Source organism: Exophiala viscosa (genome assembly GCF_022695815.1).
Source record: "Exophiala viscosa unplaced genomic scaffold EDD37scaffold_4, whole genome shotgun sequence".
Classification (NCBI taxonomy): domain Eukaryota; kingdom Fungi; phylum Ascomycota; class Eurotiomycetes; order Chaetothyriales; family Herpotrichiellaceae; genus Exophiala; species Exophiala viscosa.
In genome coordinates this window covers 1,807,900-1,831,002 of record NW_026944356.1, presented here as the reverse complement: position 1 = coordinate 1,831,002, position 23,103 = coordinate 1,807,900, and the positions used below count along the sequence as shown (strand labels likewise).

Genomic DNA, 23,103 nt, shown 5'->3' with positions numbered 1-23,103 from the left:
CGAACTCCAACGTGAACTCGAATCGAATTGGCACCCCACGACCACAGACAGCCGCAAATCGATTATGTCTGAGACAGAAAACAAGGAAAACGTCCCCGCTGAGGGCGCAGAGCAGGCGGCTGAGGGTGAAGAGCAGCAGAAACAAGGTGCGTGTGTTTTCTGTCGATCGCCATGGATACCTGCTAATAGTCTCGTCCTAGGTTCTTCGTGGTATTCCAAACCCGAGGAAATGGGCACCAATGCCGGCGACAAAATCCAAGGTGCTCTTTCGCCAGTCGGCAAATATGCTGGCAAGGGTTTCGAGACGGTCGGAAGACCGGTTGGTGGTCTCGTCGAACCGTTGGTTGGAGGCGTCATGAAGTCTGGCAAAGGCTGGGGAGACCAAGTGGGCGTCGGGTTTGGCAATGAAGGCGGTGGCCCGGCCAAGCAACAAGAGGAGGAAGGACGAAAAATGAAAGAAGAGATAGGCGGCAAAGAGCAGAACGCAGAGAATCCGCTGGGATTGTGAATACTCCGGCGCGTCAATGAAGAAGGTGGAATGATATTTATATACCCAAGCAGCCAGAGAAGGATATGGTGCCAGAGCACAGGACATTCTTTCCCAATGTGTTACATGTAGAAGTTCTGAGGATGTTGCAGTTAGTGGTATGCCCTGCTGTGGAATGTGCAACGACACATGCTTCACTTGTTGAGGAACTCCCTTTCACTCTCGCCTACAATTGACCGTCCAGTCTTACAAGATCGGAATTTCTCCATCAGCAATACACTGAGTAGCCGAGGATGGCCCGCACTTGGTTGCACTCGTGAGGAGAATCAAGCCACATCCGAAAAGACGATGTACCATGATTACTGACTATAAAATGCGAATAGGACGACGAGATCGCTTGGTGAAAGAGCGCTTACACGAACAGTAAGGAAAGACCCTCTAAACTGTGTGACAATTTCGTAAGTGCCGCACACCCCAACACGACCAGACAATCGGCTATACAACATGCAATACGTCTTTCCCAAACCACCACGCACGCTCTCTGACAAAGTGGCCATCGTGACCGGCGCAGGCGCAGCAGGCGATGGTATCGGCAACGGTCGCGCTTCAGCGATCCTGCTGGCCGACGAAAACTGCGCCGTGGTCTGCGTCGACCGGGACGTTAGCCTCGCCCAGCGCACCGTGGAGATGATCGAAGCCGAGGGCAAGGGACGAGCCATCGCCATTCAAGCCGATGTCAGCGTGGAATCCGACTGCGAGCGTATCGTTAAGACCACGCTCGAGACATACTCACGTCTCGACATCCTGCTGAACTGCGTGGGCATTGGCGGTGCGACCGGCACAGCGCTAGAAGTCGACATGACAGCCTGGGCCAAGGGCATGGAAATCAACGTCGCCAGCATGGTCATGATGGCCAAGTACGCCATTCCCGCCATGATGAAGAACGAGTCTGAATGGGGATACCGCGGTGCCATCATCAATATTGCTAGTGTTGCTGGTCTTAAAGGAGGCACACCTCACCTGCTGTACCCAACGAGCAAAGGCGCTGTAGTCAATCTTACGCGTGCCATGGCTGCGCATCACGCCCCTCAGGGCATCAGAGTCAACTGCGTATGTCCTGGGTAAGTCTTCCTCTTCCCAAACGACTGAGGCATCTATGCACGAGTCTTCGGCTCATGGGCCCAGTCATCGACGTCGTTTTGTCTGACGATTTCTATTAGCATGGTATATACTCCAATGATGCACTCACCGCCTGGCGCACCTCGTATGACTGGGGAAGCACGTGAGGCGAGGAAGAACAGGAGTCTACTCAAGACCGAGGGCAATGGATGGGACGTAGGTTGTGCCGTCCGATTCCTTGCCACGCCCGAGTCGAGATGGACCACAGGCCTGATCATGCCAGTCGATGCTGGTGCCACGGCTGCAGTTGGAACAGACCTACCCAGGACAGCCAGCGTGAATCCATGAAGCAAAGTCACATTCGAGTCCAGCACACGGGAAGCAAGGAAGGGGACGAACACAGCTCAAAAAAAGCATTCTTGTATGTGGCTCCAATGCATCTGAAATTAATCACGGCAGACGCCAACGCTATGCATCTTACGACCAGGAAATCTAACTCAATATCACACATCATCATCCAACCTCCTTTCGTCTCCGTTGATGCGTCTTAGCAATCTCCCTATTCCTCTCCTTCTTCCTATCACCCTTCCTCTTCTTCTCCCTCGCCGCCCTCTCCGGCTCCGCGACCCGCTCAATCCGTCTCTTCGTCCTCCTTTCCTCTCGCCTCGCGCGCATGCTGCGACTGACCTCCGTCACGACTCTAGTATATTCTCTATCCCCAAGTTTAGCCTGCACCTTCTCCATAACTTCGTGCGCTATTTCGATCAGCTCCTGATACGTCGCTGCGAAGGTCGGATCCGCGGACCGCGGCATGATGGTGTTCGGATCAGTCAAATGCTGAAGTGGGGCAAGAACATCGTGTACTCTGGTCCCAGACAGATGCTCCATCGCCAGCGCAGGCAGCAAGTTAGAGAGAAGCACCAATGCTGACTTCTTCGGCAGCAGCGCGGCAGAAGAAAGCGATGAGATTTCCACTCTCAGAATCCGCGCAAGTTGGTCGAGCAAGTACTGCAAACCCGAGATTTTCTTTGTCCTCGTGGCAGCGGGCTGATCCTCATCATCTGATGCTGCTTCATCGTCTACAACATCACCATCTTCATCACCACCTGAATTGTCTGCGACGTCCATCGTGAAGCCATTGACATTCATGCATTGGCCCAGGAATAGAAGTATCTGCACAGCCTGCGAGCTGAGGTCTTCGTTCCGCTCCGTCCGGCGCAGGATGCGTACAGCGGCCCTAAGCGTCTGCAAGAAATTGTCCGAATCGAAACGTAGTCCGTGGTCACAAGTCAACGGCAGCTTGGAATGATCTGCATCGCCACAATGTCGGAAGAAGTCGCATGTCAGGGTCGCAGCGGTGCCCTGAATCCAGGGATTGGCGTGCCTTAAGGACTTCCACACCACTGACCACAGTCGCGCCTGCTTTTGAGTCAGCACGACCTCTGGATGCGTGCCCACCAGTTTCGACAGGCAAAGCAAGGCCTGGAAGGATAATTCCCACTCTTGTTCGTCGTCGGCATCGTTATCATCCGCTAAAGACCTTTGGAGTATGGTGCTTAGATTGTCCCGGATATTACTGACCTCTTCGCGGTCAAGAGCAACATCCGAAGCCAAGAGGACATTATAGGCCTGCCAACTGACATTCTGCAACGCCTGATTGTCGTCCTGCGCAGCCCACGACTTGAGAGGCTCCAGGAGATCCTTTAGGCGACTTGGATCCGCGGACCGGAATATCTGGCCCAACAAAATTCCGGCCAATTCGCGACAGCCTTTGTTCTCATCATTTACCATCCGCAAAACCATGGGGATGAAGAAAGTGGAGATCAGATCCTGCGCGGCACTTCCTTTGGTCTTGAGGATCAAAGTGTTGATGGCCTCCATGACAGACTGTCTTCCTTCGGGATACTCGTAATCCAGATTCTTCAACAGGAATTTCTGCTGCTTCGACCACCTGCTTGGACTTTGCGGGTACTCGAGCAAGAAATGCACGTAGACACCACGAGCAATGTCGCGTGCTCCTTTGTTTTGGTTGGTAACCATCATGATGCCCACTTTGTCGACCAGTTCATAAATTTCTGGCAACTGGATCTTCCGCGCCATGACAGCTCGAACGAAGTTGAAAGTAACTCCCTGTCTGTCCGGCTCTTCAATATCTGGTGTGAGTCTGTGCAGGAGGTCCGCAATGTCCGAGTCTTTGACTTTGACGCTCTTGCGCTCACGGAGTAGCGCAGATACGAACTTTAGCGCAGCTTGGGCAGCCTCCTCGTTGGTATTTGTACAATTCTTGACCACCTTGACAGCCTCCATCACGTACAGTGGACCGTTTTCGTCGAGTTCCGGCATAGGTAGTTTGACAATTGCCGACAACAGACGCAGCGCAGAAATCTTTACGTCTTCTTGCGCTTCGACCAAAGCATCACCAACGACAGGAAGAAAACCATGGATGTTCTCCACGGTGAGAGCTTCGTCGTGCTTCTGAATGACAGATCTCACCAAATCCAGAGCGAATCGGACGAGTTTATTCAACAGATGCGATGTCTGACTAGTTGTCGCCTTGTTCGCCGTCGACAGCTGGATGAGATATCGTTGACGGCTCTTCTCGTCAAGGGTCGCACGCCGTGGCTCTGCCTTGAAATCTTTCTCCTTGTAGATGGCCTGAATCAGCTGGTAGGCAAACACGAGCAGATCACGCTTGCTTGCACCGGGATTTTGTGACAAACCCAAACCGAGCCGACGGAGAAGTTCGTCGACCTGGCGAACTTGCTTTGTGGTCATCGAGCCAACCAACAGTGTCTGGATTGGCACGACGAGCCTCGAAAGCGCCTGCGTGCTGATGGTCTTGGCCAACAACTCCATTGAATCATAGCTTTTGCTGCTCTTGACCTCCTTCATGCTACTGATGTAGTCCTCGTTATTCTTTTCTTGGCCGACTGCACCAAAGATGTCGTCCATGACCACCGCGACAAGGTCGTCAACACAATAATCCAGTTCGCCAAGCTTAGTGCTTGGAGTGATACAAACAAGGATTGCATGCATCACAAACGATAGAACATGCAGCTGGTAGCCTCGTGTCAACGCAGTGCGCAGCTCTTTGAGTACGAATTGTAAACTCGAGGGCCCAAGCAGCAATACGATCTGGCACAGGGCGTTGCGGGCAACATCGCGTGCTTCCTGCGTACGACTCCTCAGTATCTGTGCAATATCCAGAATGACAGGTGCCGCAGCAATCTGGGCCTCTTCTTGTGGTAACATGGTGATCAGTTTGATGACCGTTACCGCAATTGGTATTCGAAAGCTGATCTCGGTCTCATCCTTGTAGTGTACTAGCTCTGCAAGTTTGGGGATGAACTGCGTCCGTAGCTCGTTCTGAATTGTCTTGCTGTCTGGAAGCGACTTTGCAAGATGTGGCATGGGCTTTTGTTCAGCGTTGTCCGGCTGATAGCTTCCAGCTGACATCAAAGCATCTGCTGCATGACCGAGGAGTCTGCTAGTCGGTTTCTGGTCACCGTTGGCAGAGTCAATGTCGTTCTTGTACTTGCGGAACAAGGCTTTGAAATGTTTCCAAGCAATCCATTGGACGAGGGTTCCCATCGCAAGAATGCTCTGGCCCTTGGTGCCTCCGGTCTCATCGTTGCCAACGTCATAGACAAACATTTCAAGGAGAGGTATGAACAGTTCTGAAATGTTCTGCGCACTAATGATCCCTTTTTCGACCTCAGAAACGAGTCGACGTATCGCTCGTAGGCGACGGTGCTGCTGGATGTGCAGGACATTGGAGAAGAACGATGCTTCTTCGTCATTACCTACTAGGAGGACACTTAAGTTCTCCAAGTCTGGATCATCGCGGACATGCTGGACGAGGAGGCCATAGACCGAAACAAAGTCTGCTCTCACAAGCTCAGACTCGGCTCGGAATCCCCTCTTCACAGATGCGAGAACAACATCCTTCACCAAGGCCTTTGTGTCAGGGTTCTGTGCTTCGCAAGCCTTGACGATGAAGTCTTTCAGACAGCTTAGGGCATTTGACCTGATGGAAAAGTCCTCGCTCGTCCGTACGAAGAATAACAAGCTGTACACGACCGGCCTCCATGTCTTTTCACTGCTGTTGTCAACTTCCGTTGAGCTAAGGGTCTGAAAGGCTCCCAATCGTTTATCGTAATCGATTTCCTCAAGACGTTCTGTCGAAACAGCGTGCAGGTCGTGACATATACGAGCTGCAGGTATCAAGGCTGCGTCGAAGTTCGACAGGCTTGCCAAAACTCGGCACAAGACTTGGCGGTTGGACTCATCCTTGAAGTAATCGAATAAAGATGAAACAGTCCCAAGAAGTTGCGATTGTGTTTCGTTGTCTCCCAGCTCATCAGTCGCGTCGAGAAAAGAATGGATGGACAGAAGGAGTTGACTCTTGATGTTCGGCGGTATTCTGTGGGAAGTGTCACGCAAGAGGCTTGTTAACAGACGAATCGTAGCTTGTTTCGATCTCGACGATTTTGCAAAGGGTGCGATTCTAGGAAGGATGGCTGTGATGGCGCTGAGAATCTCCTTAGGCGGTGTCGGGTCTAGCAGCAATACCAAAGCATCCAGAAGACCATCCGATTTGGCTTCAAAAAGCTCACGGCCTCTGTTTGGGCTGACGGATTCATCCTCGGCGAGACCCAACCAGGGTTGTACAATCTCGTCGAGGACGAAAGCTTTGACTTCCTTTTGTGCTGACTGTGTCGACAAAGATTGCCACAGCACATCCGTCACTCTTTCATCGTAGTCCTGGAAGAAACCGATAGTCTCATTGGACCTGGTCCAGGACGAGAACAACCTCATCAAACCAGAGATACCTTGGTTTGTTTCCGATGTGAAGATCTCGAGGCGAGGACTGATAGCTTCGGTGAAAAGAGTCGGTAAGTACCATGACCACTTAATACCCGGACAGTTTTGGGATAACAGCACAAGACATTGAAAGCCGACTCGTCTGATGTTGCGGGCTAGACCCGAAGACGAGGTAGATGCAAGCGAAGCACTCTGCTGGGATGCCCGAGTGACACAGTAGATGACAGCTGAAACGACCTGCTCACCGTATGGCGCAAATCGACTCTGTAAAGTCTCCAGTATCGACAACAGGAGACGGAGAAACCCATACTGTTGATCTTCTGCAATCACAATGGCTTGAGACAACAGCTCGAGGTCATCTTTCCCACTCTTTACATCCCTCAGTGTACCGAGTGCAACATCCAGGAAGATGGCGATCTCTTCCTCTTTCATGTTGAACAGAGTTCGTATAATCGCTTTTCGTCTTGCGTCTTGTGAACCTGACGTGCCGGCCCTGCCAACGATCAAACCAAAGACCAGTCTCAACAGAATTGGAAGGACCGCGCCGCGATCCTCCAACTTGATCGTGCTTTCATCATCTTCTGCGCTAAAGAGTGCTCGCAGGTCTGTCGTTGATGACTTATCCTCAGCAACTTGATGAAGCGTGGACTCATGTCTGATCAGAGCTGGCTCTTTCCAAGTAAGCACCGCTTGAAGTGCTAACTTCCTTACATCAAGATTGCCATTGCTCAGGAGGCCGACCAGCTTCGTATGGACATCAGGAGACCTGTAGAGAACCCTGGGGTTGACGAACTTGCTGAAGAGGGTCAGAAAAGCTTTGCGGTCTGAAAGTGACCACTCGGTATCGTCGATGTCTGGGCTTAATGTATTTGAAGAAGCCGAGGTATCGGAACTCGCCTTTTGTTGCACTTGCGAACGAGTCATTGGGGCAGACAGGAAAATAGGTACAAGAAGGCGAGAACGACGCTCGGCCGATGCTGATATAGATGACAAAACCTGAAGGGCCAAAGACCGACCATTTTCAGGAGTCCTTGTGTTTTCCAAAATATGATCATCTTGGACAATCTTTAGCAGACCTTTGTCTGAGTGGTCAAAGTCCTGCAAGGTGGCCTCGCACAACAAATCTACTTTTGAAAGATTTGTGCATGAAAATGCCGATGCAGTTGCTCTTGGTTGGTCATCGGCATCGTGGCGTGCTTCAGGAAGTGGACAGGGTGCTTGAAGCCATTGGATCGCGGTATTGACCACAGACTCCTCGACCGACGTTGCCTCCACCATTTGTGCGATAATCTGGCAGACCTCTTGTCTGGTCCGATCATGGTAATGAGACAGCAGACCGAGACAAAAGAATGGTAAGAGGTTCTCAAACACCGAATCTGAAACAAGTTTTGTCTGCCGTTGCGGAAGCCGGCGGAGGAGCATCGCAATCTTTCGAGCTTCTGATGGGGTATAAGGTGCGTCGAGAATCTCAAGCATTAGCTCAACTGTTTCGGAGAGCCAGCTTCCCGTTCCTGGAACTTCCAGCCGAGACAGCAACTTCAAAGATTGCTTCTTCAACGAAACCGATGTGCTGAGCATATTCTGGATCAGCGCGTAACGGACAGTGTCCATTTTCCTCTCTTCCGCAGCTGGTTCCATGCTTACCCTCTCAAAGAGACGATTACTCATGCTCAGGAAAGTTGAGAGGCGGAAATGAGCTGGCGAAGTGTTCAGGACATATTGAGGCAGGTTGGCGAGCTTCAGCTGGTCATCTGCTATAGTGTCGAGATATGTCTCGAAGCCCCAACCAAGGATTGCACGCCTTCGAAGGTCCGGTTCGGTGGCTGTCTCTTCAAGAGCATTTACAATCATCTCGTGGTAGATAGGCAGGAGCTTCGCGATATGCTCCGACTCTCGCGAAAATCGTGCATTGTGTGGAAGATGTAACCGTCCAGCGAATTGTGCCAGGGGCAATTTGAAATCATCTGCGTTCTGCGCGGCTAGTTCATGTGCAAGGAATCTTTGCATGTCCGCCGGGCAGTCAAGGGGCCTAAAGGCTCCGCCACGATTTGAGACAATGCCATCTCTTTGAAACTTTTCGAGTAAATATTGCGTGCTCACTTCGTCGTCAGACCAATGGCTGACGATGTATTGCTGAAGTGTTGGTAGCACAAGGTCGACGAACCTCTGGTTGTCGAGTTCGGCACAGATAGTGCAGAAGGCGAAAAAGTCGGACGCTGGAAATTGCTCCGTTGCAAGTTTCAACGTTTTCTGCACATACGGAAGTAGTTGGTCCATTGGCGCATGCCCTAGTGTCAGGGCTGATATTGATACCAACTCCTCTCTGACCTGGCTCCGGATTTCTGGTCTCGCCCGAAATACCTGGGCAACGTCAAGGTAGGTTTGTATCACAACAGTCCAGTCAGTGATCCTGGAGCCTTTTCGAGTTCCCAATACCACATTGAGTAGCCGCAGAGCGAAGCTCAATCGGCTCTGTTCATGTGATGTCGTGCATTGACGCACAGTGTCTAGGACGACATCGATAACTGGTTGGAAACCAACACTGTTGGTTTCATGAATGAGTGCGATGAGGACTCCTTCAACGCTTGATTGGGCCATCTGCTGTTCACATATGGGTACAACAACGTCCAAGAGGCATCGTACCAGAGAGTCTGCACTTGAATGTAGACTGCCCTCAAGACCTCTGGCACTTTCAACACACAGACTCATGGCTCCAACCTGGTACGAATGCATTGCTGCTGGTGATTCGTGAATTGGAATCTGCCCTTCCACGAGGTGCTTGAGCGCCAGCGTCAACGGAGACTTCTTCTTTTGATACATCATCGCCGCTTTTCTAAGCAAGAATGCGAGCGACTCCGCGCTGAATCGTACAATGTATTCCTTCTTCGAAGCCAGATATGGCGTCATGATGTCCAGTAGAGGCCGCAGATCTTGTACAAGGAGTCTCGAAAGATACTTGAATATCCAGGCCAAGCAGGTGAAACACCATTCAATCACTTCGGCACTATCGTGTGAGGCAGCCACCTGTGCGACTAAAGTGACCGTCTTTGGGAAATATTTTTCAAATCTTGAGCCTAGATCATGTGCGAGGTGTGCAACAAGGCTGAGAAGGGGCTCAAGGGCCAACGCATCCTTCTTTTCGATGTGCTGTATGAGGAGGTCGAAGATTTTATCGGCATGGTGCAACAATTGCGGAATATTCTCGCTGAGAGGGCTCGCCTTGTTGAGGAAACTCGTGAATGTTTGCGACAGGTTCAATTCTGCCCATTCTTCAAGTGCTGTACGGAAGTAACTCTGCGTCAAGTCTCCCTCGTCGTTCGAGGGTTTCCTCCTCTCCACAGTGTGGACAGGGTCGATTTTCAACCTGGATATCCGTCTCGTGAACGATTCGTATCGGTGCAAGTTCGTCGTCTCGGTAGGTTTCTTCGCTTTGCGCAGCAGCCGACCTGCCGGTCCGGGTGATATAGGAGCCATGACTATGAGTGCTACCGGACGCAGTCTCTAAGCATCCTCTGATCAGTGCAGATTACACCTCAGCGTGGAGGATTTATCGAGATATGAAGCGCAGGCGGTCAAAGTCGTCTGGAAAATTATTTTGGAGGCGAGGATCGACATGTAAAATTTCCCCGCATTAGAAATTGCCAATTGATGAGCGAAACCCGCAACGTAAAAATGCTAGTACGAAGCATTCAACCACCATATGCAGATCTGGCGATATTTCTCGAGTCCCTCACCATCTTGTGAGAGTTGACCTAACCTCATACCACGTTGTCAACGCGACCTCGACCGAGCAGGTATCAGCCTATCCTCATTGTCCTGTCTCCAAGCGTTGAGATAGTCAAACCCTCATCCGACCTTGATGGACATTCACTTTACTCGACATATAAATCTAAATCTTCAAAGCTAAAATAAATATTCTCCATCTCACTACTTTCTTCGCTTCCCCAAAGTCAGGGCAGAACAACCAGGCTCTGAACCATGGGATCAGCAAAGATGTAAGCATACTCGTATGTCAGTCAAAGGCCTGTCGCTAATCGATCTAGCCTCGTGGTGGGGAGTGTTCAAGGGAAGCTGAGAAAGGCCTTTGAGAAGGTTTCAAAGTTGCAGGCCAAGCAGAACTTCAATCTTGCCATTGTCGTCGGCGACTTATTCGCGGCTCCTGGTGATGGGCATGACGCCGACGAAATCCAGGCTCTCATATCAGGTCAGATCGATGTTGCCCTACCGACATATTTCACAGTGGGCAACTCAGACTTCCCAGAGGCTGTAAAGCAAAAGCTAGAAGCTGACGATGATTTGTGTCCGAATCTGTTCTACCTCGGTCGCAAAGGAACCATGACCACTGCCGAAGGAGTGAAAATTGTAGCGCTTGGAGGTCGAATCGTCCAGAACGAGACTGCTCTCACCACGAAGCTGGGCAAGTGCGATCCACTGTACCTCGACCACGATGCACGTGGCTTGCATGGTGCGCATTCAGCTCACATCCTCATCACGAATGACTGGCCTGCAAATATTGCGAACGGATCTAGCATCGATCTTCCCGAAAGTCTCACCGGAACTCCAGGCTCACAATCTACCTCATCCCTGTGTCAGGCACTGAAACCATGGTACCACTTTTCGAGCAGCCCTGAAGCGTTATGGGAACGTGAACCATTCAAGCATGCGACCGACTACGACTCACTCGAGGAGCCAGCTGTGACAAGATTCAAGAGTCTACCGAGTGTAGCTGCACCCACCAAAGAATGGATGACTGCTTTCACGTTGGATACGTCACGTCCGCCCCAAACTGTCGAGCCCCCACGCCAATCACCTTTCATCAGATCGTCGCCACCACGCAAACGTCAGAACATGGATGACCCAGAATCATACAGTCGGTTTTCCAATGGCGGGAATGATGGACGACAGCACAAACGTGCCCGAAGAAGTCAACAAAAAGATCCCAGTGACTGTTTCATGTGTCTAAACAAGCCTGGAGCCAAGACTCACTTGGTCATATCTTTGGCCGAGGAAAGTATGGTCACCGCCTCCAGAGGGCCTTTACCGTTGCCATCAACATTTCATCAACTGTCATCTACTGGTCACGTCATGATCATTCCTTACTATCATGCCGCAGATGAAATGGCCCAGGGCCAGAGGGCGCCCGAAGAGATGGGCTCTGAGTTCACAGAGATGAACAAATTCCGCAAAGCTCTTGGTGACATGATCGGCTCAAAGAGTCAGGGACAGCTGGGGGCAGTTTGCTGGGAGGTCAATCGTACTGGCATCCGTCACCACCACTGGCAATTGATCGCATGCCAGGCTGAGCTGATCAAGAAGGGCCTGGTTGAGGCAGCGTTCAAAGTCTCTGCGGAGAAGCACGAATATCCAGCCTTCCAATCTTGCGAGCCTGACAGTCAGCTTCCCGTCCGCTCAGATTACTTCAGAGTATGGACCTGGTCCTGCGATCCGGTCGAGATTGCAGATCGCACCAACGGAAATAGCGATAAGGATGTTGGCGTTACCAAGTCAATATTCTTCCCTTTGCCTTCAGATCAGAAGTTCAATATCTGGTTCGGCAGGGAAGTCATGGCTGGTTTGTTGAAGCTCGAGAATAGAGTGAATTGGATGGATGCGCTACTTCGCAAGGACGGCAGTGAGCAGCAGGCCGAAGAAGAGGATGCGCAAGGTCTGGAGGAAGATTTTGAGGAGTTTGACTTTGCCATGAAGTGAGAAAGATTTATCCGGGCTCATTCTTCACTCAATTTTGTGATTTGCGATCTGGTATGTCGAAAAGGTGGTGAGCTTTGCGTGCAGACCAGAAAAAGATACCTGAAAAGCTTGGATGGATGCATTTCATGGGGCAAAACTGGGCCAGAGGTCACAGGTATGTTTTGATTTATCGACGTATTTGGTGGTGAGAGGGACGGTAGTGCTATCACACCTACGAAGACAGTTTTGGACGGGGCATTTCGCTCCGTGCACGATGGTTCATAGGATTGTCCCCAGCTTTTCTGGGAACAACACAGACCTCGAAAAGGATGATCATAAATCATGGGTTCTGTACGTGCCTGGCATGCCCCGAGCCCAAGGCGATAAGGATGGTATCCATACATGCTTTGGGATAGACAACTGCGATAAAACCGCGCTCTGGGAAACTTCCAGTCCTATGATTCCTTGCTGGTTGGCTTGATCTCCCAGATGCACCACACCCACACGATCTGCTATAGATATTCCCCTCGGTTTTACTAGCCTTGGTTCTTCTGGAATGCAGTACCGCAGGCGCGACTAAGAGCGCTATTTTCGTGCAACTTTTAGATTCTTGATATGGCACCTCAATCACAGGGAAAAACTATGCATATCGCTGACATCTGTCAGCCCAACGTTCGGATTTTCACGTGGGATTGACCTTCTGTGAGTGTTTCTAGGTGTGTCTTGGGTTACTAAATCCAATTTCGGTCCTTTACAGCATGGCAGCTCAGCATACTTTTCGAGACTATCTGCGGCTCTTCAATCACTGGTGGTGGGTTAAGACAACGTTTGACCTACGATGGACCCTTTGGGGCCCATAGCAGTCGCGCAGCCTTGCCCCTATTTTCTGTTTAACCCTATATTGCCCTATGTAGGTGGCTACCAATGTTGCATTACAGCTATCCGCCGGGCGATATACCTCGAAATCTACAATCCAGATCAATTTTTGGAACGGCGATTTTACTGCGAAAGGGTTATTCACCATAGCATCCTTTACGGCCGAAACCTCGTGCGTAGTATTCGTGCTTATATCTTGCGAAGTATTCATGCAGTACGAACAAAAACATCTCAAAACCTGACTGCAATACAACGCTGGCAAATCACTATAATATACCCTCATCGTATGCGATACCAGCGAGGCCCTCTCTTACCGTTCGACGTCGCTGCAACTCCCACAAAACCGCTAGGCCTGCGTGCACTGTGTTCAATGAGACAGGCTGAACCTGGACCCCGCTGGGCCGCATCTCAATCCACACGCTGCATCACTGCCCACAACCAACACGTTCCCCGAAATCACCACCCGCCACTGGCCGGGACGGGAGCATGCCCCCAACAGGAACTGGGTCACCAGGCGCGTCCGAGGCACTTGGAGCAATGCCCGCGAAAGGGCTGTGGGAAGCGGATGCTGACACATTCACGCCGGGTTGAGGATCGCCAGGCTGATCGACAGAACTCTGCGCGATTGCTGCGAAGGGGCTCTTTGGGTTCAAGCCGAAACGCGCAAAGCTGGCGGGGATCTGTTGTGGCATCCCTGTGGTGGTGGCCTTGTTAGGAGATGTCTGCGTGACCTGCACACTGGAATTATTTGTTTGTCGGTTCTCGCCTGACATGCGCCGTGGAGTAAGTTACTTGAGAGATAGATTTGGTGTTACGCTAGAATGGAAGAAACAGAGGGCTGATTGAGATCGATGAAGGGAGATAGTAAGAGTATGTCTTTGGGGCGTGGCACTGGGAGTGGGTTATACATAGAAATCAGGTGGTTATGATCGAGTAGACTCAGGAACGTTGAAGACAGTTGATGTCATCTTTCGCGATATTTGAGGCAACCTACCGAAAGAGGTGAGAGCCTTAGCACTCGCGGGTATATGCGCCCCTACCTAAGTCACTGTACTAGTAGTAGCTACAACTAAGTGACCTACGTATATTTACGATTCGCGAGGCACATCTCACGTAACATTGCGCCCCTATGTAACTAAAGGTAAGGCGAGTTCAAGGGCAGTAGTTTATCGTGATACCCACCCGAAATCTACTACTAGTTGTACGGAGTATGCAAGCTCCATAAACTGCCGAGACGTCACACCTGGGGAAGGAAATGAGTTCAGTGGTGACAGGCGACCCCTGAAACCTCAAGGGCTAATAATAAGCAAGTCTAAGGCATGTTAGGCTATAGCTGTAGGCGAAACTTCCACAGTCCGATCCGACCTCTCGCCCGGGATTGGCACCTCGACCCAAGCAGCCTAAATCGGTCGGTGCAAAGTTAGGGATGTCTTCTATTCTTTCTTCTGCCCTAAACAGATCCTATTTGGAGTACCAATCCTTTCCCATCGTGCACAACATCCCACGTTTCGCGTCGACACTGGTGAAAGCTGGCGATATTTTCACAGTACGAGCATCTTACAACCATGCAATTACCCGGGCAATCTCTTTGATCGTGGTAACTGATCTTCGCGCGGTGCTCTGACCACATCCTTGCCATATATATGGTTATCGTACTCGCTGTCATCCTGAGATTAACTATGGTCAATGCACGAAAGTACCGCGCGAAGCGCGAACCCGCGAACGGTGCAACTGCTGATCCAGGTACGAGTACATCCTCAAGCATTGTTCAACAGTTTGTAACGGAAAGACTCCTTCCCCCAAAAGCTCATGATTATATTGATATGGTGATGAGACTTTCAAGAAACGGTCTATCATCTAGAATGCAACACATGTCATTCTTTTGCAAACCCGAATCGCCATGTTGTGCTTCGTTGACAGCGGCGCGTCAAGCTGTCAATACATGGCTAAGAGTCTTGTCTTGTGCAATTGTCACCACTCAGAATTCTTCGCTGACTTGCAGCCTTGCTTCTGCCATCAGGGGGCATGCATATGACCGCTGTCTGGGGAAATGCAGCTTGGCTTGAAGGCATTAAATGCATTGCATCCGCCTTGCGTGTCGTCTAAGCCGTCGACTTCTTCCAGTCTTGCGTAGGTAAATTTTGTGTGAGGGTTACTGCGTCTCTGCCATTTCTTCCTAACTACAGTCTTTCTTAATGTTGTCCAGGGCAGACAATTGAATCTGCGCCCGCCGTTCTGGTCTGCACTCCAACGAACCACGGTAACCTAATATTCATACTTCGAGATGAAGTTGACGAAATCATCGAGTCTTGCAGTGGTTGGGCTCGCAGCAGGTGTCGTTGCGGAATGGGAAGCCTGGGATGCTGCCATCACCACCGTCGCTGCCTCTGCGTCTAATTCTTGGGCCGATTGGGATGCCTCTCCAACGACCACAGTCACCACCACCGCTACCACTACGGTGTACAAGGAAACGACCACCGTCTACCATTCGACAGTGTATATTGGCCCTGGCTTCTGTGCTACCACAACAGTGACAGTCGATGGAAACGGACAGCCATTCCCTCCTATAGCGACCAAAACTCTGGTAGCTGTGCATTCCTCCAAAACCTCGACAGCTAGTGCAGACCCGTCATGGAGCACTGTCACATCGCCTGACCCTACAATGACCACAGACGGTAGCTGGCTAGAGTGGGAAAGCGATGTGAGCACCATTGGCACTGATGGTGCAGTATACACTTGGACTGGCGATGCCATCGCGACTACAGTCACCATTCCGGCTCCCCAGTACACTGGCTGGTCAGACAATGGCTCATGGCCGGAAGCTGGTTCGGCTCACTCCAACGTGTCCACTCCCAACGGACCAATCTATGGCGGCTCAGGATGTAATAGCGCGGATGACCGAAGTAAATGGTGCGGAGGCCAAAGCATCAGCAGTGACTGGTATACTGGCGAGTACAGCACTGGAAACACCTGCTCTTACGACTTCACTATCACAAATACGACCCTCGACCTTGATGGTAGCGGAGAGAAGTTGGCTTTCGCTATTAATGGTCAAGTCCCAGGCCCTCTGATTGAATGCAACTGGGGTGATCTTCTGGTGGTCACCGTCCACAACGAGCTAACTGACAACTCGACCTCCATCCATTGGCACGGTATGTTCTCAGCACAGGAAGGTGTTCTGAGTTATACTAACATTACGCACCAGGTATCACTCAGAAAGGCACCAATGACCAGGACGGTGTTCCCGGCGTCACCGAGTGCGGCATTGCACCCGGCTTTTCGCGCACTTACACGATGCAACTCTCGCAATACGGAACGTCCTGGTACCACTCTCACTCCGTCGCTCAGTATGGTGACGGCATTCGAGGACCCATCGTTATTCACGGACCTGCCACCGCCAACTACGACATCGACATGGGTCCGATCACCATCGACGACACATTCAACGTGACTGCAGCGCAGCAGAACGAGCGGGTTGCCCACACTGGTCCTACTGGAACCGTAAACTATCTGCTCAACGGCAAGAACACACTCCCCGACCTGTCCGCCGGTCAACACGCCCTTTGGGACGTCCAGTCCGGCAAGAAACACCTCTTCCGCCTCATCAATACGGCTTCACAAAACATGTACTCAGTCCACTTCGACCAGCACACCATGACCGTCATCGCAGCCGACCTGGTTCCCATCGTGCCCTACGAAACCGAATGGCTCAATATCGGCATCGGCCAACGGTACGATGTCATCGTAGAAATGAACCAGCCCGTAGCAGGCTACTTTTTGAGAGCCGTCACGCAAACTGGCTGCCCAAGCGGGTGCGCCAACAGCGGCCTCGGCGCCGCAAACGGCATTTTCCTGTACTCTGGCGCAAAAGCGACACTCCCAACCTCAACCTACGGGTCCAAAAACGCATCTGACTTCGCAATCTGCCTGGACGAGCCCCTCGAGAGTCTTGTTCCATACGTGTCGAAGTCTGGAGGCTCAGCCAGCGCCTTCAGCGCCACCGCATCGACCCTGCCAGCCGGCAACGTCGCGACCGTCGCGACCAACGACGACGGCAGCGTGTTCAGGTGGTTCCTGAACAACGGCAACATCAACGTCAATTACACGCAACCTACACTTCAAACTATTGCTCAACATAATGGGACAAACTACACGTCTCTTGTGTCCAACTCGATCACGCTAAAGGGCAACAACACGTGGGTCTACTTCGTGATCCAGAACCAATTCTTCGCCGCGCACCCTATGCACTTGCACGGCCACGATTTCTCGCTTCTCGGCCAAGGTGTGGGCTTGTTCACGTCTGATATGGTGTCCACCTTGAACTTTGACAATCCTATGCGTCGTGACACGGCGATGTTGATCGGCTCGGCGGCCGTCGGCCAACAGGCTGGATACACGGTCATTGGATTCCAGACGGATAACCCCGGCGCATGGCTCATGCACTGCCACATCGTGTGGCATGTCGATGGTGGTCTGGCGCTGCAGTGGATTGAGCGGCCGAGTGATATCTCGGATTACGCTGGCAAGGATGAGTTTCAGAGCGAGTGCGCTGCTCTGAAGACGTGGCAGGAGGAGCATCCCAAGGGCGTGCATACCTCTGGGGAGTCAGGGTTGAAGAAGAGAGGTGAAACGTTCTTTGACCGCGAGTTGGAGGCGCTGGGTGTATCTGTGAAGAGGGACTTCGAGTTCCTGAGTGCTAGTGGCAGTGGGCACAGGCATACGAGGCGGAGTTTGGGTGATGGGTACAAGCCCCGACATGTTCGCTGGTAAACGCCATGGCTTTTTGTGATTTGGATCTATTTGGTTGCAAGCAGCGTCATGACGGACTTGATTTTGTGGGCGTGAGGGTGTTTTGCGGCGGCATTTGTATCACGACGGCTGGGAAAATGGAAGGGCTGAGTTTGCGTTCTTCCGGGATATGATACCATGCTTTCTTTTCTATCGTGACTGAAGGTCTATGTTACTTATGACGGGTTGTTAACATGTGGCATTCAAAAATCTCAATCGTTATCTCTAAGAATGTTCTTTATAGCTCTATATGCCGACACCGCTTTTATCTTCTTGCCATCTCACACAATCATCAGCCTAAATGATTAGGCTCGGAACGTTATGGGCGGCGTCTCCAACGTATTGTGGCAGGATGCATTGGCCGGGAGAACATTGACTGTGAAGGTGGAAAAGGATTAGTATTCTGACTCAACTTCGGATTGTGAAGGGCACTTACCGAGTAATCAGTCTCCGGGACAGGAGCCTTAGGATCGACCTGCTCCCATTGCAATAGCCTCACCAATGTAGCCAGTATCGCGCCCAGCTGCGCATAAGCGAAAGTCTCACCAACGCAACGGTGTCGGCCCGCACCAAACGGGAGATAAGGACTGTATGCCGCCTTCGAGGAGACAGCCCCATAGCCATAGTCGATCGTGTCACCTTCCTCATTCTCGTCCTGCTCCTGCTTGTCCCATCGGTGAGCATTCCACTCCATTGCGTTAGGAAAGAATTCCTCGGTTCGAGAAGGCACTCCCGGCGCAGCAAGAAGAATATGACCTGCTGGGACGACGACATCTGTGTCGGGAATCTGCATCGGTGTCTTGACCTTTCGCATGATCGAGTGGATAGGGCTGTGTAGTCGGAGCGTCTCTTTGATCACGTTGTTATGAAGGGTGAGTTTCTGTAGGGATTCGAGGGTGAGGCTCTCGCTACCCATCACATCCTTTTGCTCTTGATACAGCTCTTCGATTAGATGTGGTCGATGGGCTAGATGAAGCATGACCCATGTACCCGATGCCTGTGTATGGTCAGTGACATGGATGTTATGTTGTGGGTTGGACTCACTGCCGTGTTGTGCTGACCACCCATCAGGAGAGCTATCATGAGATTGGCGATTTCCTCATCAGGTATCGCCGTGCCGTCCTTGTACCGGGCATCCATCAACGCCCAGAGCATGTCGTGGCTATCCGTCTCATTGCCCGTCGTTCTCCTCCTCCTGATGATATCCGTGTACAGGCCAGCCATCACTTTCTGGGCACGGTCGCGCCGTCGATTGATGGGTATTGGCAGCCAGGGAAACATGAAATTGACCGGCGCAAAACCATCATCGAGGTGACGGTAGTATGTTGCAAAGGTTGAATCGAACGAGTCTCGGACCTCCTTGCCTTGTAATGAGCCAGCAGCAGTATAAAGAGAGATCTCGGAGAAGACAGATGATACGTCGCAGACTCCGCCTTCACCACGGAATGCCACATTGGCCTTCAAATACTGCTCGACTTCCCTGACAAATTCGGGGACATATGCTCGCAGATTTTGACTGGTGAAGCCTCCGACAAGAAGCTATGCCTGGATCAGACAAGACTTCGCATACCACAAGCACTCGTTGCACATGCCATCCCAACCGAGACAAGACGTACCCTCTTCTGGTCCATGAAACGAGCATTTTCGACGTCATACACCACACCACGACCGAAGACCGGTACTGTCAAAGGTCCATAAACTTCCTGATACCAGTCAGTGTTATCGTCAGTGAGCAATTGCTGTCGGCTCACACTTCAGCATTGAGATCCTTATGCTTGCCGTTGAGAATGAAGTCATTGCCTTTAGCACCTAGGAAAACGGTGGTCTTCATGCCCAGGAGCTCGAAAGTGAAATAGTCGCCATACTATGAGTTTGGTCAGCAACGCATTGAGATATGCTTGTAGACAGTCCAGCGGGCGATCCTCTGACAGAAGCTGCAATTGCAAGAGAATCCTACCTTTTCCCGGCACTTGAAGAAGAACTTGTAAGGGTCTTTCCCATAGTCCACGGTATTGCCTATCAGTGGAAACCAATGCCAGACAACCGGTGGTTTGTGAGGATCCCGATAGAAGAGCTGCCTGATGATGTTGGAAGCGACCGAGACCAGTATGAGCGAAATCACCGTTAGTATTAAGTGGGAAAGGATTGTTGCAGCCATTTTGTAGCTGGCAGCTTCTATGAATAGGTCGACTTCAACTGAGGCGTACTTGCCCGTCGAAAGAATTCTTAGCCGGGGAGCACGCCGGACACATGTACTTCGAAAACCTTTAGGAGATTACCATGATGGTCACCAAAATGATTGTCTATAAGTGACAAGCGGGCTGGTCCTGACGAGAACATAGGCGCACGTCCATAGACTATATCTCAACGGTACCTGATGTACTTATTAGAGGCAAGGCTGGCGGCCTTATTGGTTGAAATGACGTGTGACATCACGTGTAGACGCGACGAACTGGACGCGCTCATGATCTGCTGTGGGCGCCCAGAGAGCCCAGGGCGCATAGAGTCCACATTGAATTCCTGCGCTGTGCATCCTCTTCGCCACGACCCTCGCTGTGTTCGAGATAAGACGCTCCTTCTTCGCGAGCACCATGAACCATGTCAAAAGAATCATGGTCAATTACGAGCACCAAGCGAAAGGCAAAATCAGCAACACCGGCACCACGAAAGCGGCAGCGATTCAGTGACGTCGGGAATACACGTAGGAGGAGTCAACAGACACTCACACAAGCACAATGGATGACGCCGACTGCTACGAGCTTCGATGAAGATGACATGCAATTTCAGGAATACAAGCGCCCACGGACGGTTTCTGCGGGAAGAACCACCTTGAAGAGGGGGGATTCAACCTTGACTCAAATGGATTTCTTTAGCTTTGAAGAAAGGCATGACTCAGGCTTTGATGATAAACTACTCCCAACAGTCGAGCCACAGCCACCCAAGCTGGCGATCGCGCAGCTCGATGGAGCATACGACAGCCCTAGGAAGCCGCGAAAACGCAAGGCAAGCCCTGCCTCTTCTCATCGATCTACATGGCGAAAGAGTACTCCTACCAATCAGGAAAGTCAAGAGTACAAGCCCAGCAAGAAGAAGAGGAAGGCAGACACTACAGTTGGCGAATTACTCAGTTCTGGGAGACGGACGTCCAGTCGTCTAGCGTCAAAGACGAGCATATTTTCGGATCCAGACGCAAACCTCCACTACTTCGAGGAGGCACTGGGCGTCTCCCAAGTCCCCGCACCAAAGCCGCCTGCAAGTCGCAAGGTGCCTACCCTCGAAATTAAAGACTCTGTGGATGACGGTGAAGATGACGAGGCAGACCCAATTCGAGTTTCCGAGGATCGATCGAAGTTAGAGACACCCAAGAAAAGTCGGGAGCCGATAATACTGTCGAGCCAATCTCCTGAAAGTCTGCCTCCAAGCACACGCCGTACGGATCGAAGATCCACTGCCACACCAGCACCACAACGGACGCCGCTGGCTGCAAGGTCGGTCAATGTTCTGCTACAGCCCTCGCCCAGGAGGTCAACTGGAAAGTTACGCCGCACGGCTAAGCGCTCTCCCATCAAAAGCAAGGTCGTCGTCTTCAAACTGCCCAAGCGCAGTCAAGGTAAACGTGTCACCCGCATTGAGGATTCCGAAGCCAATCTGTGGTCGATCCCCTCATCTTCGCCTCGACTGCAGCGCTCCGTAGGAGAGCCTCCTAAGCAAGCGCCTGCATTGACTTCAATAACTTCGAACGAGGCAGAGATTCCAGCATCCAGCCAGATACAACCTATGCAGTCAAGTCCACCTATGTCGTCAGGAGATAGTTTACCCGATCTCGCAGCCCTCGTGGGGAGCAAAGCGTTGGGCACAAAGGCTGATGTTGAGCTGGTAGTCAGCAATCCTTCTTCAGACATCCCACGGAACGAAGAGTCGCCAATCTTGGTCCGGGACTTCGCACATGTTCCACCAGCTACTGGCAAGAATGAAGTAAGAGAGGTCGAAGACCGAGAAAAAGTCACTCTTGCTCATAACGTGCCTGCTACAAGAGATCCTGTTGTGGAGCAAGAAATCGAAGTTGAGGGTGAAGAGCTGGATTTTGGCCCACCCATTGCCAACGATACACAGTTCAACAACCACGTACAGCATCGGGTGTCATCTCCATCTCCACAGGCCACACGAACACCATTCAAAATTGACCAGGGTATAATCAGTGCAGCAGCGCTATCACCGTCGTCACCAACACCACGGGCCAGACCTGCCACACAGGGAAAAGAAGAAGTGGTGATGGTGTCAAGCTCTGATGAAGAGCCACTCCAGACACCGCTTCCACTACCCAGACTGGTCGAGTCACCGAATGCCAGAAACGCGGGTGATCCAATGGACTCAGACTCTGACGACGATGAGATCACCCTTCCGAAGCCCCCTTTGCTTCATCAGTCAAGCACTCACATCTCGACGACGCAAGTGCCCTTGAACGATGTACCCAAATTCTCATCGTCGTCTTCGCTTGCTGCAACGAAAGCTGTCACACAGAAAAGTATGCATCCAGCTTCCATGCCCCATCCCTCGCAGATGTCCACTCAAGAGGCAACACAAGCTCTTCTTAACATGTCGTCGTACCCTCAGCCGCGGTTGGAAACGCAATTACAGGCAAGACAAGACAGAATCACAATTAAAGATTCCAGTTCGTACCGTGTTCATATAAGCCAACTGCCTCAATATGCCGGTGACGATCAATCACAGCCGAATATGGACGAGGTACTCGACTCAGAAGAGGAAGGAGATCTCGACCTTGATCCACCTTCGACAGCACCACAGCCTGGGCTAGTTTCTCTGGATGACCGTGAGCTGCCGACTCCAGTGCCACCAGCATCGAAGGACGAGGTCACCGAAGGCTATCAGGCAGAAATCGCACACATCTCTCCTGAAAAAGGCCTGTCGGATGTTCGTGATGCGGATTGCACGGAGACACCGATCCATTCGTCACAAGAGATATTCATCCCATCGTCGCCCAATCCGCCGCCTTTGCGGGAACAATACTCGCCCATTCCAGGCTTTGACAATGACACCCAGTCGAACTTTACACAGAATGGACATGTCACTGCGGCATACATTCATCGACAACGCGAGGCCGGTGTGATGCCGACGTGGTATGTGCCACAGCCTTATCAAGTGCCGGGGTATACAAGAAGAAAGTGACATCCCACTTTTGTCATGATGTATGGTTATGCCTGTTTCTGGTGGCGTGAGGCAATGGTAGGGCTATTCGAGAATGTCCTTGTGGATAGGGCAAGGGAATTAGCATCGGCAGAGAAGACCACAGGATAGAGAAG

General features: G+C 51.5%; 8 protein-coding genes across 8 annotated transcripts; 6 read left to right on the top strand and 2 right to left on the bottom strand.

Annotated features, from left to right (window-relative positions):
• Positions 1-64: 64 nt before the first annotated feature.
• On the top strand, positions 65-508 carry EDD37DRAFT_649670 (uncharacterized protein; the record flags this gene model as incomplete). The annotated part of the gene is made up of 2 exons (XM_062818161.1): positions 65-146; positions 201-508. 2 exons carry the CDS (start codon positions 65-67, stop codon positions 506-508), a joined length of 390 nt encoding a protein of 129 aa, XP_062671233.1.
• Positions 509-821: 313 nt separating this feature from the next.
• EDD37DRAFT_383185 (uncharacterized protein) lies at positions 822-2,037 on the top strand. The gene is made up of 2 exons (XM_062812142.1): positions 822-1,608; positions 1,708-2,037. Exons 1-2 carry the CDS (start codon positions 992-994, stop codon positions 1,952-1,954), a joined length of 864 nt encoding a protein of 287 aa, XP_062671232.1. The 5' UTR covers positions 822-991; the 3' UTR covers positions 1,955-2,037.
• On the bottom strand, positions 2,030-10,124 carry EDD37DRAFT_629373 (armadillo-type protein). The gene has a single exon (XM_062816509.1). The coding sequence runs from the start codon at positions 9,902-9,904 to the stop codon at positions 2,120-2,122; it is 7,785 nt and encodes a 2,594-aa protein (XP_062671231.1). The 5' UTR covers positions 9,905-10,124; the 3' UTR covers positions 2,030-2,119.
• A 284-nt stretch (positions 10,125-10,408) lies between these two features.
• On the top strand, positions 10,409-12,139 carry EDD37DRAFT_649667 (CwfJ C-terminus 1-domain-containing protein-like protein; the record flags this gene model as incomplete). Its single annotated transcript, XM_062818160.1, has 2 exons — positions 10,409-10,425; positions 10,474-12,139. 2 exons carry the CDS (start codon positions 10,409-10,411, stop codon positions 12,137-12,139), a joined length of 1,683 nt encoding a protein of 560 aa, XP_062671230.1.
• A 725-nt stretch (positions 12,140-12,864) lies between these two features.
• On the top strand, positions 12,865-13,984 carry EDD37DRAFT_629371 (uncharacterized protein). Its single transcript, XM_062816508.1, has one exon. It carries the CDS (start codon positions 12,957-12,959, stop codon positions 13,707-13,709), a length of 753 nt encoding a protein of 250 aa, XP_062671229.1. The 5' UTR covers positions 12,865-12,956; the 3' UTR covers positions 13,710-13,984.
• Positions 13,985-15,169: 1,185 nt separating this feature from the next.
• EDD37DRAFT_382943 (multicopper oxidase-domain-containing protein) lies at positions 15,170-17,933 on the top strand. The gene is made up of 2 exons (XM_062812136.1): positions 15,170-16,146; positions 16,200-17,933. The coding sequence occupies exons 1-2, from the start codon at positions 15,279-15,281 to the stop codon at positions 17,762-17,764; spliced, it is 2,433 nt and encodes an 810-aa protein (XP_062671228.1). The 5' UTR covers positions 15,170-15,278; the 3' UTR covers positions 17,765-17,933.
• Positions 17,934-18,101: 168 nt separating this feature from the next.
• EDD37DRAFT_562632 (cytochrome P450) lies at positions 18,102-19,940 on the bottom strand (the record flags this gene model as incomplete). The annotated part of the gene is made up of 6 exons (XM_062813927.1): positions 18,102-18,158; positions 18,219-18,779; positions 18,827-19,321; positions 19,399-19,485; positions 19,536-19,646; positions 19,740-19,940. The coding sequence occupies 6 exons, from the start codon at positions 19,938-19,940 to the stop codon at positions 18,102-18,104; spliced, it is 1,512 nt and encodes a 503-aa protein (XP_062671227.1).
• A 355-nt stretch (positions 19,941-20,295) lies between these two features.
• On the top strand, positions 20,296-23,062 carry EDD37DRAFT_382924 (uncharacterized protein). The gene has a single exon (XM_062812135.1). The coding sequence runs from the start codon at positions 20,381-20,383 to the stop codon at positions 22,967-22,969; it is 2,589 nt and encodes an 862-aa protein (XP_062671226.1). The 5' UTR covers positions 20,296-20,380; the 3' UTR covers positions 22,970-23,062.
• The last annotated feature ends 41 nt before the right edge of the window (positions 23,063-23,103 follow it).